At 63.2% G+C, this 12,605-nt stretch overlaps 2 protein-coding genes across 2 annotated transcripts in view; both read left to right on the top strand.

The window, feature by feature from the left end:
• The window catches only part of LOC135877330 (zinc finger protein 208-like), a 295,762-nt gene that overhangs the window by 267,324 nt on the left and 15,833 nt on the right, over positions 1-12,605 (top strand). The window lies entirely within an intron of this gene.
• RNF40 (ring finger protein 40) lies at positions 440-12,030 on the top strand. The gene is made up of 19 exons (XM_065402764.1): positions 440-571; positions 824-991; positions 1,506-1,671; positions 1,859-2,092; positions 2,211-2,332; positions 2,499-2,645; positions 2,898-2,972; positions 3,319-3,438; positions 4,176-4,355; positions 4,622-4,757; positions 5,050-5,171; positions 6,360-6,793; positions 6,881-6,998; positions 7,307-7,456; positions 7,639-7,851; positions 9,093-9,218; positions 10,906-11,046; positions 11,137-11,238; positions 11,376-12,030. Exons 1-19 carry the CDS (start codon positions 440-442, stop codon positions 11,550-11,552), a joined length of 3,063 nt encoding a protein of 1,020 aa, XP_065258836.1. The 3' UTR covers positions 11,553-12,030.

Below are 12,605 nucleotides of genomic sequence, written 5' to 3'. Positions count from 1 at the left end.
AAAGTGGCAAGGGGGGGAGAGGTGGGGATGGGGTTTGGGATGAGAGGTGGGGGAGGGGAAGGGGGTGACAGGTGGGGGTAGGCACTGAAAGTGGCAAGGGGGGAGAGGTGGAGATGGGGGGAGGGTGGCAAGGGGTTGGGTGGGTTGGGATGGCATGGGGTGGGCTGAGAGTAGCCTAGTGATAGCATTAAGGGTGTACATCAGGTTGGGGGTTTAAGGGGTGCCATGGAGTTGGGGAGGTGAGGGGTTTGGGGATAGCAAAGGGAGATGGGGAGGGTCGGGTAAGAGTCCGGGGGATGTGGGGGGCAGAGATGATAAGGGTAAGGAGGTACCTGACCCCTCTCTGTTTCCCTTCCAGGTGAGGCGCAACTCCTGGGCTGACCCCCGCCGCCCTCTCCCCATCCCCCCGCTGCTACCAGAGACCCTGGCCAGCGGCGCCATGTCTGGGCCGGGGAGCAAGCGGGCGGCTGGGGATGGGGGATCAGGGCCCCCTGAGAAGAAAGCCAACCGGGAGGAGAAGACGACCACTACCTTGATCGAACCCATCCGCCTGGGGGGCATCTCCTCCACGGTCAGTGCCTGGGGTGGGGACTGTTGGGGGCAAGGGGGGCACTTGGGGAGTTCAAGAGAAACTGGGAGCATGGAAGGGATTTGGGAACCCTGATTGGGCAGGTGGGGGTGGGGGGGATGCTGGGTGTAATTTGGGGAGGGCAGGGTGTGGGGTTGGGAAGTGGGTGGGGGTCCCTGGGGAGGAGGCAGCTGCGGGGGTGTGGCAGGGAGCCGCTGCTGACCCCACCCTGTTGCCCCCCCCGAACCCTCCCAGGAGGAGATGGACCTGAAGGTGCTGCAGTTCAAGAACAAGAAGCTGGCGGAGCGGCTGGAGCAGCGCCAGGCCTTTGAGGATGAGCTGCGCGAGCGCATTGAGAAGCTGGAGAAGCGCCAGGCCACAGATGATGCCACCCTGCTCATTGTCAACCGTTACTGGAGCCAGGTGAGGCCCCAGCCTGTTCCCCGGCCATGGCCCTCTCCCCACAATCTCTCCTGCAACCTCCCCCAACTCTGCATTCCACCCCCACCCCTCCTCCCATCCCGGCCACAACCCTCTGCCCGTGCATTGCACTCCCTATCACAATGCCTCATCTCCACCGTGATACCCCTGCCACGCATCCCCCACCCGGCCTTGTTGCTTATCATCATCTGCAATTGGAGAGCCACCTCTCTGGACCCTCCCAGCGACCACAACACGCTGCCTACAGTGAGACCTCGGCCTGCTGTTCTCTAGTGGGGTTGAGTGATTGGGGACTGGGAGCCAGGACGTCTGGGTTCTTAGCTCTGTTACCACAGTCTTCCTCTGTCCCTCCCAGAGACCTTCCTCCTGGGTGTACGTCGCCCCCAGTCAGTGGATGCCCAAGGGGGGGGGCACAGGTGTTATTTCCTCTCCCAGGCCTGTGCTGGGCTGACCCCTCTCTTCCCCCCCCCCTCCCCCAATCTCCATCTCCCCACAGCTGGATGAAAATGTGCAGGTCCTGCTGAGAGGCTATGATGGGGACTGCGAGCCCCCACCCCCTGCAGCCCCTTCTCCCCCCTCCGCAGAGGAACCCAGGCCAGAGCCAATGGGACCGGACCCCGAGAACACAGCCAGCCCTAGTACTGAGGGCCCAGATAGGACAGGTGAGCATGGGAGAGGTGCCAGGCTGCAGGGGGCGCTGCCCTGGGGCAGGGGGGTTCTGTGGCTTGGCAAGGAGGCGCCACTCTGGAGGGGGTTCAGTAGGGCGGGGGCGCTCGGCAGGGGGTGCTCTTCCCTCGCAGTGATCTCAACATACCGCTAAACCCTTCTCCGTCCTCCCCACCCCCACAGAAACGGCCCCACCTGTTGCGGCCCCGTCTGCCTCCTGGAAGGCCGGGGGGCTCCTGCTGAACGAGCCGGCCTTGTCATTCCTGGCCACGCTGGCCAGCAGCACCAGCGAGGAGATAGAGCTGCAGCTGCAGGAACGCATGGAATTCTCCAAGGCCGCCGTGTCCCGTGTGGTCGAAGTCTCCAACAAGATCCACCGGCGCACGGAGGAGCTGTGCCAGAAGATTCACGCCCGTGGTGAGCCGAATGCCGGGGTTCCATCCTGGCCGTGGGAGCAGAGTGAGATCTAGGGGGTTAGAGTTGGGGCGCTGGGAGTCAGGACTCCTGGATTCTCAGAGGTGTGACTCCTTTTCAGCTGACTTGGACCAGCTGGATGAGGCGTTGAAGTCCTTGAACAAAGAGCTGATGAGAGAGAATCAGCGGCTGCAGGACTTGGCGATGCAGCTGCAGGAAAAACACCACAAGATCTCGCTGGAGGTATGAGCTGGTTCTCAGGGCAGAGGGGCGGGCTGGCTGGCTCAGGGGTAGGGAATGAGTCACAGGGCCTTTCCCCTCTGGGGGCACTGGCTCAGCCCCTGACCCTGGGGTCAATCTGGCCTGGAGTGGATCCAGCCCCGCTCATCCGTCTCCCTTCCTGGCGCAGTACACAGAGCTACAGGACAAGGTGACATCGTCGGAGACCAAGGTGCTGGAGATGGAGACGACGGTGGAGGATCTGCAGTGGGACATCGAGAAGCTGCGCAAGCGCGAGCAGAAGCTCAACAAACACCTAGCTGAGGCGCTGGAGCAGGTGACCTGTCCCTGTACCCAAGGCTTCCCTCTCCTCATCCTCCCAGGCCCCTTCCTGTGTCTCACTGCTCCCATCTGGCCCTGTTGCAGCTGGAGCCATAGCTTCTCTCTGCCACCTGTATCTGGGTCCCACTCCCGCTCTCCCCCTCATCCCCTGTATCTGGGGCTCGCTGCCACATGTGCCCATTCCTCAGACCACTTGGGAGGCCTGATCGGCGAGGGGGTTGCTGACTTTCTTTCTGGCCTTTTGCAGCTGAACTCCGGTTACTACGTGTCAGGCAGTTCCGGGGGCTTCCAAGGCGGGCAGATCACGCTCAGTATGCAGAAGGTGAGGGGGCAGGGGGAGCTGGGGACTCGGGAGGGGTGGGGATCTCTGGCATTGGGCAGGTGGAGGTAAGGGTCCCAGTGGGTGGGGTCCCAATGCAGAGTGGGGCGGGGGTCTCTGGCAATGGGATGGGGAAGTCCTGGTGCAGGGAGGGGTGGGGGAGTCTGACCCTGAGGTTGGGAAGCATCTTTGTGCTGGGAGAGGCGGGGGTCTCTGGGGTGGGGTCCTGGTGCAGGAAGGGCCGGGGTTGTGAGGGTGGGGTCTCATGGCACATGCTGAGGCAGCCCCTGGGTTGGGGTCTCGAGGCGGGCGGGAGACGGCCTCTGTCATTGGAGCCCTGTGTCGGCAGTTCGAGATGCTGAACGCGGAGCTGGAGGAGAACCAGGAGCTGGCCAACAGCCGCATGGCTGAGCTGGAGAAGCTGCAGCAGGAGCTGCAACAGTCTGTCAGGACCAATGAGAAGCTCAAGGTAACAAGGTGTAGGGCGGCGCCCCCTGGAGCCAGGCTGGGCAGTGGGGTCTGGCCGGGAGGGGTGGAGGGCGGCACCCCGGTGGCAGGCTGGGCGATGGAGCCTGGCCGGGAGGGGTGGAGGGCAGCACCCCCTGGAGCCAGGCTGGGTGGTGGGGTCTGGCCGGGAGGGGTGAAGGGCAGCAGGATGGGCAATGGGGTCTGGCTGGGAGGGGTGGAGGGCGGCAGGCTGGGCAGTGGGGCCTGGCCGGGAGGGATGGAGGGCAGCAGGCTGGGCAGTGGGGTCTGGCCGGGAGGGGTGGAGGGCGGCAGGCTGGGCAGTGGGGTCTGGCCGGGAGGGGTGGAGGGCAGCAGGCTGGGCAGTGGGGTCTGGCCGGGAGGGGTGGAGGGCAGCAGGCTGGGCAGTGGGGCCTGGCCGGGAGGGGTGAAGGGCAGCAGGCTGGGCAGTGGGGTCTGGCTGGGAGGGGTGAAGGGCAGCAGGCTGGGCAGTGGGGTCTGGCTGGGAGGGGTGAAGGGCAGCAGGCTGGGCAGTGGGGTCTGGCCGGGAGGGGTGGAGGGCGGCAGGCTGGGCAGTGGGGCCTGGCTGGGAGGGGTGGAGGGCGGCGCCCCGGTGCCAGGCTGGGCGATGGTGCCTGGGCAGCAGGGGTGGAGGGCGGCGTGCCAGGCGTGGGGGGAGATGTGGGGAGGCTGGCTGGGATGGAGGGCGGTGCCTGTGGCAGTGACGCCCCGTGCCCCCAGGTGGCGCTGCGGTCGCTGCCCGAGGAGGCGGTGAAGGAGACCCTGGACTACAAGGTGCTGCAGTCGCAGTTCTCTCTGCTCTACAACGAGAGCCTGCAGGTGAAGACCCAGCTGGACGAGGCGCGCGCCCTGCTGCTCACCACCAAGAACAGCCACCTGCGCCACATTGAGCACATGGAGGTGAGGCTGGGGGGGAGGAGTCACAGTTGGGGCGGGGCCTGTGAGAGGAATGCGTCACACCTTTTGTGCATTGGGTGGTTACTGTTCTGAAGGGCCTGTGCCAGGTCGGAGGGTACCATTTGTGGTGCAGTGCCTCATTGTATTGGGATGTACCACTCTGGCCGGGGGTGGAGGAGTGCTTACCATGCTGCCTACAGGGAAGCCGACTGGGGTTGGGGGTGAGTGATTCCTCCCCCGTCTCTCACCCTCCGCCCGCCCTGCTGCAGAGCGACGAGCTGAACCTGCAGAAGAAGCTGCGCACGGAGGTGATCCAGCTGGAGGACACGCTGGCCCAGGTGCGCAAGGAATACGAGATGCTGCGCATCGAGTTCGAGCAGAACCTGGCCGCCAATGAGCAAGCGGGTGAGAAAGAGACGCTTCCCTGTCCCCCCCCCCCGTGCCCGGCCCCGTGGTACGGCCCTGCGCGGAGTGTGCTCCTCCCCCCCGGCAGTGCGCTCTTGGCGATACCCCCACACTCACTCAGTGCAGCGAGCTTCCTCCCAGCGGTGCCCTGGTGTGGGCTGCTGCCCTGGCATTGCTTGCCAGGATCTCTGCGCTGCAGTGAGCTTTCTCCCCACCAGTGCCCTGCCACCAGCCACCTACCCCCCACGGCAGATGCCCCCCGTCATCACCCTGTGTAACCCTGCCCCCTCAGGTCCCATTAACCGGGAGATGCGCCACCTGATTAGCAGCCTCCAGAACCACAACCATCAGCTGAAAGGAGACGTGCAGCGATACAAGCGCAAGCTGCGTGAGGTGCAGGCTGAGATCAACAAGGTGAGAAATCCGCTGGAGACGGTTGCACTCAACGATCCACTCTGGGGGAGGGGAGGGCTTGACTGGAGGAAGGGCAGGGAGGGATCTATTTGGGGATCTGCTAGGCGTAGAGGCAGCATTTAGGGATCTGTTTTGCAGGGAGGGGCGGTGTTTAGGGATCTGCTCGAGAGGTAGAAGGGATCCACTCAGGGAGGGGCAGGTGGCATTTAGGGATCTGCTCTGAGGGCCAGAGAGGTATCCACTTGAAGTGAGGGGCTGCATTTAGAGATCCACTTGGGGCAGGGAAGGATCTGCTCTAGGAGAGGGGCTTGCTTAAGGATCCATTTGAGTGGCCACAAGGGATCTGTGGGGTGTGGGGTTTAGGGATCTACTGGGGAATCGGGGAGGGATCTGTGGAGGGAGGTGCAGGGTTTGGGGATCTGCTTGGGGGGTCGGGGAGGGATCTGTGGGGGGAGGTACAGGGTTTGGGGATCTGGTTTGGGGGGCCAGGGAGGGAATCTGTGGGGGGAGGTGTGGGGTTTAGTGATTGGCTTGGGGGGGCTAGGGAGGGATCGGTGAGGGAGGTGCGGGGTTTAGGGATCTGCTTGGGGGGCCGGGGAGGGATATGTGGGTTGAGGTGCGGGGTTTAGGGATCGGCGTCTGTGTGTGTGGGAATCTGTGGGGAGAGATGCAGGGTTTAGGGATTGGCTTGGGGGGGGCAGGGGAGGGATCTGTGGGGAAGGTGCGGGGTTTGGGGATCAGCTGAGGGGGTTGGGGAGGGATCTGTGGGGAAGGTGCGGGGTTTGGGGATTGGCTTGGGGGGGCTGGGAGGGATCGGTGGGGGAGGTGCGGGGTTTAGGGATAGGCTTGGGTGAGGTTAGGGATCGGCTGAGGGGGTCGGGGAGGGATCTCTAGGGGAGGTGTGGCGTTTGGGGATCGGCTTGGGGGGGCTCGGAGGGATCGGTGGGGGAGGTGCGGGGTTTAGGGATAGGCTTGGGTGAGGTTAGGGATCGGCTTGGGGGGTACTGGGGAGGGATCTGTGTGGAAGGTGCAGGGTCTAGTGATCGGCTGGGAGGGGCCGGGGGGGATTGGTGGGGGAGGTACGGGGTTTAGGGATCGGCTTGGGGGGGCGGGGAGGGATCTGTGGGGGAGGTGCGGGGTTTAGGGATTTGCAGCCCAGGGGTCTCACTCCCCCTCTCCCTCTCCCAGATCCGGATGCAGTCAAGCGGCTTCCCCTGCGGCTCAGCTGTTCTGCCCCCCGCACCTGGGCCGGAGGAGCCGGTGGGTGTGGCCCCAGCCGTGGCGGTGAAGGAGGAGGAGGGAGGCGCGCCTGCCCTAGAGGTGAAGAAGGAGCCGAAGGAGGTAGTGGCGGCTGTGGTGAAGAAGGAGGAGGTAGCGCCCTTGCCCGAAGGGGGGGTGAAGAAGGAGGAGGAGGATCCGCTCCCACCGGCTCCCCAGCCGCCCCCCCCGCCTCGCATCAAGGAGCCGCCGGAGCGCCCCAAGGGGAGCCGCGGGGGGGACCGGGAGCGCTCGCGGGACCGCGACAGGGACGGCTCAGCACGCGAGCGCGACCGGCAGAAGAGCAGCGATGACCCCAAGAAGAAGGACTCAGACCTGCTCAAGCAGCTGCGCATTGAGCTCAAGTGAGAGAACTCCGGGGTGTGGGGGGGAGCTGGGGGTGGTCCCAGGCTGGCTGTGGTGTGCAGGGCCCTGATTCCTCTCCCCACCAGGAAGGCCCAGGAGAGCCAGAAGGAGATGAAGCTGCTGCTGGACATGTACAAATCAGCCCCCAAGGAGCAGCGGGACAAGGTGCAGCTCATGGCCGCCGAGAAGAAGACCAAGGCCGAGGTGAGTGAGACCCTCGCGGGGTGGGGGGTCTGGAGGGTGGGTCTATGGGTGGGATGCAGATTGAGGGGTAGGGTCGCCTCACTCTCTGTATGGGCGGATATGGGACAGTGACCCCCGTCTTTCTGCACCCAGCAGGCAGAGGAGCTGGGGTGGTGGTTATGGGGCTGACACCATATCTCTATCCCTTGCAGGTGGAGGAGCTGGGCGGTGGTTATGGGGCTGTGACCCCCGTCTCTCTGCCCCCTGCAGGTGGAGGAACTGGGGGGGTGGTTATGGGGTTGTGACCCCCGTCTCTCTGCCCCCTGCAGGTGGAGGAGCTGCGAGGGCGGGTGCGGGAGCTGGAGGAGAAGGAGAAGAAGGAGAGCAAGAAGATGGCGGACGAGGATGCCCTGCGCAAGATCAAGCTGGCGGAGGAGCAGATTGAGCACCTGCAGAAGAAACTGGCTGCTACCAAGCAGGTACCAGGATGAGGGAGTGGGGGGTTGGGGGTGGTTAGTGGCGGGAGGTTCCCCTGAATGGGGTGGGAAGGGGAGATCTGGCAGGATTGGGGAGGTCTCCGGGGGTGGCACTGGGCAATCTGGCAGAAAGGACTTGGCCGGGGAGGGGGTCCAGGCCCCCCTGACCTCATGCCCCGCTGCAGGAGGAGGAGGCCCTGCTGTCAGAGATGGACGTGACGGGCCAGGCCTTCGAGGACATGCAGGAGCAGAACATGCGCCTCATGCAGCAGCTGCGTGAGAAGGACGATGCCAACTTCAAGCTCATGTCTGAGCGGATCAAGTCCAACCAGATCCACAAGCTGCTGCGTGAGGAGAAGGATGAGCTGGCAGATCAGGTGCTGGCCCTCAAGTCACAGGTAGGGGGCGCTGCAGGGAATGGGATGGGGGGCTCAGTAGTACGGTTGCCAACTGTTTAATCACACAAACCCAAACACCCTTGCCCTGCCCCTTCTCCGAGACCCCACCCTGCTCACTCCGTCCCCTCTCCCCCACCCTCACTCATTTTCACCAGGCTGGGACAGGGGGTTAGGGTGCGCGGGGGGGGAGTGCCGGCTCTGGGCTGGGGCCGAGGATTCACAGTGTGGGAGGGGGCTCCGGGCTGAGTCTGAGGCAGGGGGTTGAGGTGCAAGAGGGGGTGTGGGGTGCAAGCTCTGAGAGGGATTTTGGCTGCTGGAAGGGGCTCAGAGCCGGGCCAGGGGCTTGGGGTGCAGGAGGGGGCTCTGGGCTGGGGCAGGGGATTGGGGTGTGGGAGGGGGGGAGGGAGTTTGGATGCAGGAGGGGGCAGGGGCTTGGGGTGCAGGAGGGGGCTCAGGGCTGGGGCAGGGGCTTGGGGTGCAGGAGGGGGTGTGGGGTGCTGGCTCTGGGAGGGGGCTCAGGGCTGGGGCAGGGGCGTGGGGTGCAGGAGGGGGTGTGGGCTCCGGCAGGGCAGCACTTACCTTGGGCAGCTCCCAGTGGGCAGTGCAGCGGGGCTAAGGCAGGCTCCCTGCCTGCCCTGTCCCTATGCCACTCCCGGAAGCAGCCGACATGTCTCTGTGGTCCCTGCGGGGGGGCACCAGGGGGCTCTATGCTCTGCCCCTGCCTGCAGGCACAGCCCATGCAGCTCCCATTGGCCACAGTTCCCGGCCAATGGGAGCTGTGGAGTTGGCGCTCGGGGCAGGGGCAGCGCGCGGAGACCCCCTGCTCTCCCCCCTCTAGGGGCCGCGGGGACATGCCGGCTGCTTCCGGGAGCAGGGCGGGGCCAAGGCAGACAGGGAGCCTTCCTTAGCCCTGCTGGACCTTTAACAGCCTAAAATCTCCCTGTTTGGCTTCAGTAGCCTCCAGGAGATAGAGCCTGATTCCGGGAGACTCCTGGCAAAACCGGGAGTGTTGGCAACCCTAGCTCAGTAGGGGGCGCTCTCCCCTCACAGGCAGTGTGTGCCTCAGTGCGGCACTAGGGGGCTCTGGGTTGCACAGAGCAGGATGGGGGTTCAGCAGGTTGGGCCTGTGCGGTTGGGGTGGGGTTCATTAGGGGGTGCTCTCCCCTGGCAGGCAGGGGGCGGGGGCAGCTGGCTGGCTGCGAGTCGGCAGGCGGTGCTCTCCTGACCGGGCCGCGTTGCAGGTGGACGCCCAGCTGCTGGTGGTGCAGAAGCTGGAGGAGAAGGAGCGGGTGCTGCAGGGGAACCTGGGCACGGTGGAGAAGGAGCTGACCCTTCGTAGCCAGGCCCTCGAGCTCAACAAGAGAAAGGTGAGTTATGGGGCAGGGCTGGGGACCTGGGTGGGAGGGTTGATGAGGGGCATCCATGGATCCTTTGGATCCACAGGGCTAGTCCACAGGAGAACCCTTATTTCTTGGCTAAGCCTTGAAGTTGGCATTTTCCTAGGGGGAGCTCCACAGCTCTCCAGGGCTGGGCCTAAGGGCTCCGGCACCCCCTCTTCTTCCTACAGCAGGTCTGCCTGAGGTCAGGCGCCTGCTCCAAGCCCTTTGCCCTCTCGGGAGCCACGCAGCCTGTTGCAGCCAATTTAGCACCCGTTGGTCAGCTGGGACCCGGCGTCGGAGAGGGTTGGGGTCCACACAGGAGAGCCACGCTCCAGTCAGCGTCCCTCCTAGCCAGACCCCCGTCGTCCGTCTCCTTGAGCTCTGTGCGTCTGTGTGTGAGCCCAGATCTTCACTCTGCTGCCTCAGCCCAGCCTTCTCCCACTCAAGAGTCCCTCCTGTTCATAGGTGTGGATCCCAGTGTACCTGATCTCATCCCAGATGCTTGGCCAGGCCTCATTCCCCTCTCCCCTAGGAGTCATCTGCCTGGTTCCGCTCAGCGGGTGGGGAAACTGAGTCACACACGGTTATAAAAATATGACAAATATCCCCACGTTTGTTGGGGATGCTGTTGGAGGGAAGCTCACAGCATCGGGATGGGTTCTGTGGCTGGAGCACTATTTTGTGGGGGAAACTGGCAGTGCTGTGGGCTGTTCCCCAGTGGGAACATAGGTGCCGCCTCCCCACGGAGAAAAATTAGTGGGTGCTGAGCACCCACCAGCAGCTCCCCGTGGCCCCACCCCACCCCCCTGCTCCAGCTCACCTCCACCTCCTCCACGAGCGCTTCGCCGCGTCCTGCTTCTCCCCCCTCCCTCCCAACGCTTGCGCCGCAAAACAAATGTTTTGTGGGGCAGGGAGGAGGGGGAACGCGGCGTACTGGGGGAAGATGCGGGGTGGGGATTTGGGGAAGGGATCCAATAGGGGCAGGGAGGGGGCGGAGTTGGGGTGGGGACTTTGGGGAAGGGGTTGGAATGGAGGCGGGGCCATGGGCGGGGAAAGGGTGCAGTCAGGGCGGGGCCAGGGATGGGGGGGGGGCACAAGCACCCACCGGCGCCGGAGAAAGTTGGTGCCTGTGACTGTGGGGAATCTTTCTAAGGTGTTTCACTGCACATGCTGTAGCTTTTCTTAAAGGAATCAGAGATCATTACACTTCTGTCCTAGCTTTTAGATCTAATTTGAATAGATTTAATTAGTTATTGTCTGTCATTTTTTTTTCGCTTCCCCTTCTCTTCTTAATTTGATTTTATGCTGGCCACATTAGACTGTTAGACCCCAATCCTGCAGCCTGCTGGAACACCGTACAAGATTCCAACCCATCTTACCATTTTCACCGTGAATTGGATCACTCTGGATCTGTCTGTCATTTATACCAGACCCCTTTAACCACTTTGGAAGTGTAAAGGGGCCTTAAAATGGAGATAAATATAATTTAACTTACACCACTTTTAATGTAATTTAATTTGACACCCATTTTACACTGAATGGTGCAAAATGGCCTTCGTGTAAAAGAGAATCAGTTTCCTTTGTTTATTGTTTCCGTTACATCATTTGTATGTATCAGTTCTCAGGCACTGTTCAGGGGGAAGCTCACAATGATTGACATTCCCTCCTCCCACAGGCAGTGGAAGCGGCCCAGCTGGCCGAGGACCTGAAGGTGCAGCAGGAGCACGTGCAGTGCAAGCTGAAGGAGATCCAGGCCTGCATGGCCGAGAACCGTGCTGCCAAGGAGAAGGAGTCCTTCAACCTCAAGAGGGCCCAGGTAGGGGGCAGGAGCCTGTGGGTCATACTGCAGGGAGGGGCAGTGGAGGGCCTGGGCCCCCTTGCTGACCGGATCTTCCCTGCACCCCAGGAGGACATCTCCCGGCTGCGGCGCAAGCTGGAGAAGCAGAAGAAGGTGGAGGTGTACGCCGATGCTGACGAGATACTGCAGGAGGAGATCAAGGAGTACAAGGTGGGCAGTGGGCAACTGGGGGGGGAAGGGGAAGCCTGGCACTGGGGGGGGGGAGGGGGCTGTGCTCAGGCTCTGGGGGTGGGGGGAAGGGACCCAGCCCCCCTACTAACAGGGTCTGTCCCCTCCCCGCCCCCTAGGCCAAGCTGACCTGTCCCTGCTGCAACACACGCAAGAAGGACGCAGTGCTCACCAAGTGCTTCCACGTCTTCTGCTTTGACTGCGTCAAGACGCGCTACGACACCCGGCAGCGCAAGTGCCCCAAGTGCAACGCTGCCTTCGGCGCCAACGACTTCCACCGAATCTACATCAGCTGAGCGCCTGCAGTCCCCCTTCCCAACCCATCCCCTAGCCCTCCGTTCCACAGCTCCCCCTCCAGCATCCACATGGCGGTCCCCTCCCTCCTGCCCTCTACAATCCGCTCAGCAGGTGCTGCCAGGATTCACTTGACCCATCCCTGTGGATCCCACCCAAGTGAGGATCTGCTCCTCACAGCAATCTGGATCCTCCCCCAGGCTCTGCTCCGTGCTCACTCTGGGTTCTGCCGGGGTCTGCTCCCTTGGGGCTGGTCTCCTCCCTCTAATATTTGAACCCCGGTGAGAGCCCCATTGGGCCGAGAGGATGCCCTTGGGGGTGAAGGGTCTCAGGGCATCAGCTGACTGTGGGGGCCGGGGGAGGAACAGGACGGGGGGGACGGGACTGTTCATTCTATTTGGATTTTATTTTATTTTTAAATACTATGTTTGGTTATGTGGGAAATAAAAATTGGAGAGTCCCACCGGGGCCAGATCCTCCAGCCTGGGCGCGTCTCTATCGGTGCTTAGGGAGGGGAACGGGGGAGGACCACAAACACGGGGCTGTGGGTCACACAGGAGGCTTTTACGGTACATTTACACTGCAGTTAAAATCCTGTGGCTGGCGCGTGCCAGCTGGCTCAGGCTGTGGGCTGTTTAATGGCAGCGTAGAGTTCCAGGCTTGGTCTGGAGCCCAAGCTCTAGGACAGGAGTGGGCAAACTTTTTGGCCCGAGGGCCACATTGGGGTTGCAAAACTATGGAGGGCCGGGTATAGAGGGCAGGGTAGGGAAGGCTGTGCCTCCACAAATAGCCTGGCCCCTGCCTCCCATCTGCCCTCTCCCACTTCCCACCCCCTGACTGCCCCCCTCAGAACCCCCGACCCATCCAACCCCCCTGTTCCTTGTCCCCTAACTGCCCCCTCCCGGGACTCCCTGCCCCTAACCGCCCCCGAGACCCCACCTCCATCCAACCCCCCTGCTCCCAGTCTCCTAACTCTCTGACCTCTATCCACACCCCCGCCCCTTGACAGGCCCCCCGGGACCCCACGCCTATCCAAACCCCCCTGTTCCCCATCC

This window comes from Emys orbicularis, chromosome 4, assembly GCF_028017835.1.
Source record: "Emys orbicularis isolate rEmyOrb1 chromosome 4, rEmyOrb1.hap1, whole genome shotgun sequence".
NCBI classification, from domain to species: Eukaryota; Metazoa; Chordata; order Testudines; family Emydidae; genus Emys; species Emys orbicularis.
This window is presented reverse-complemented; position numbering and strand designations above follow the sequence as displayed.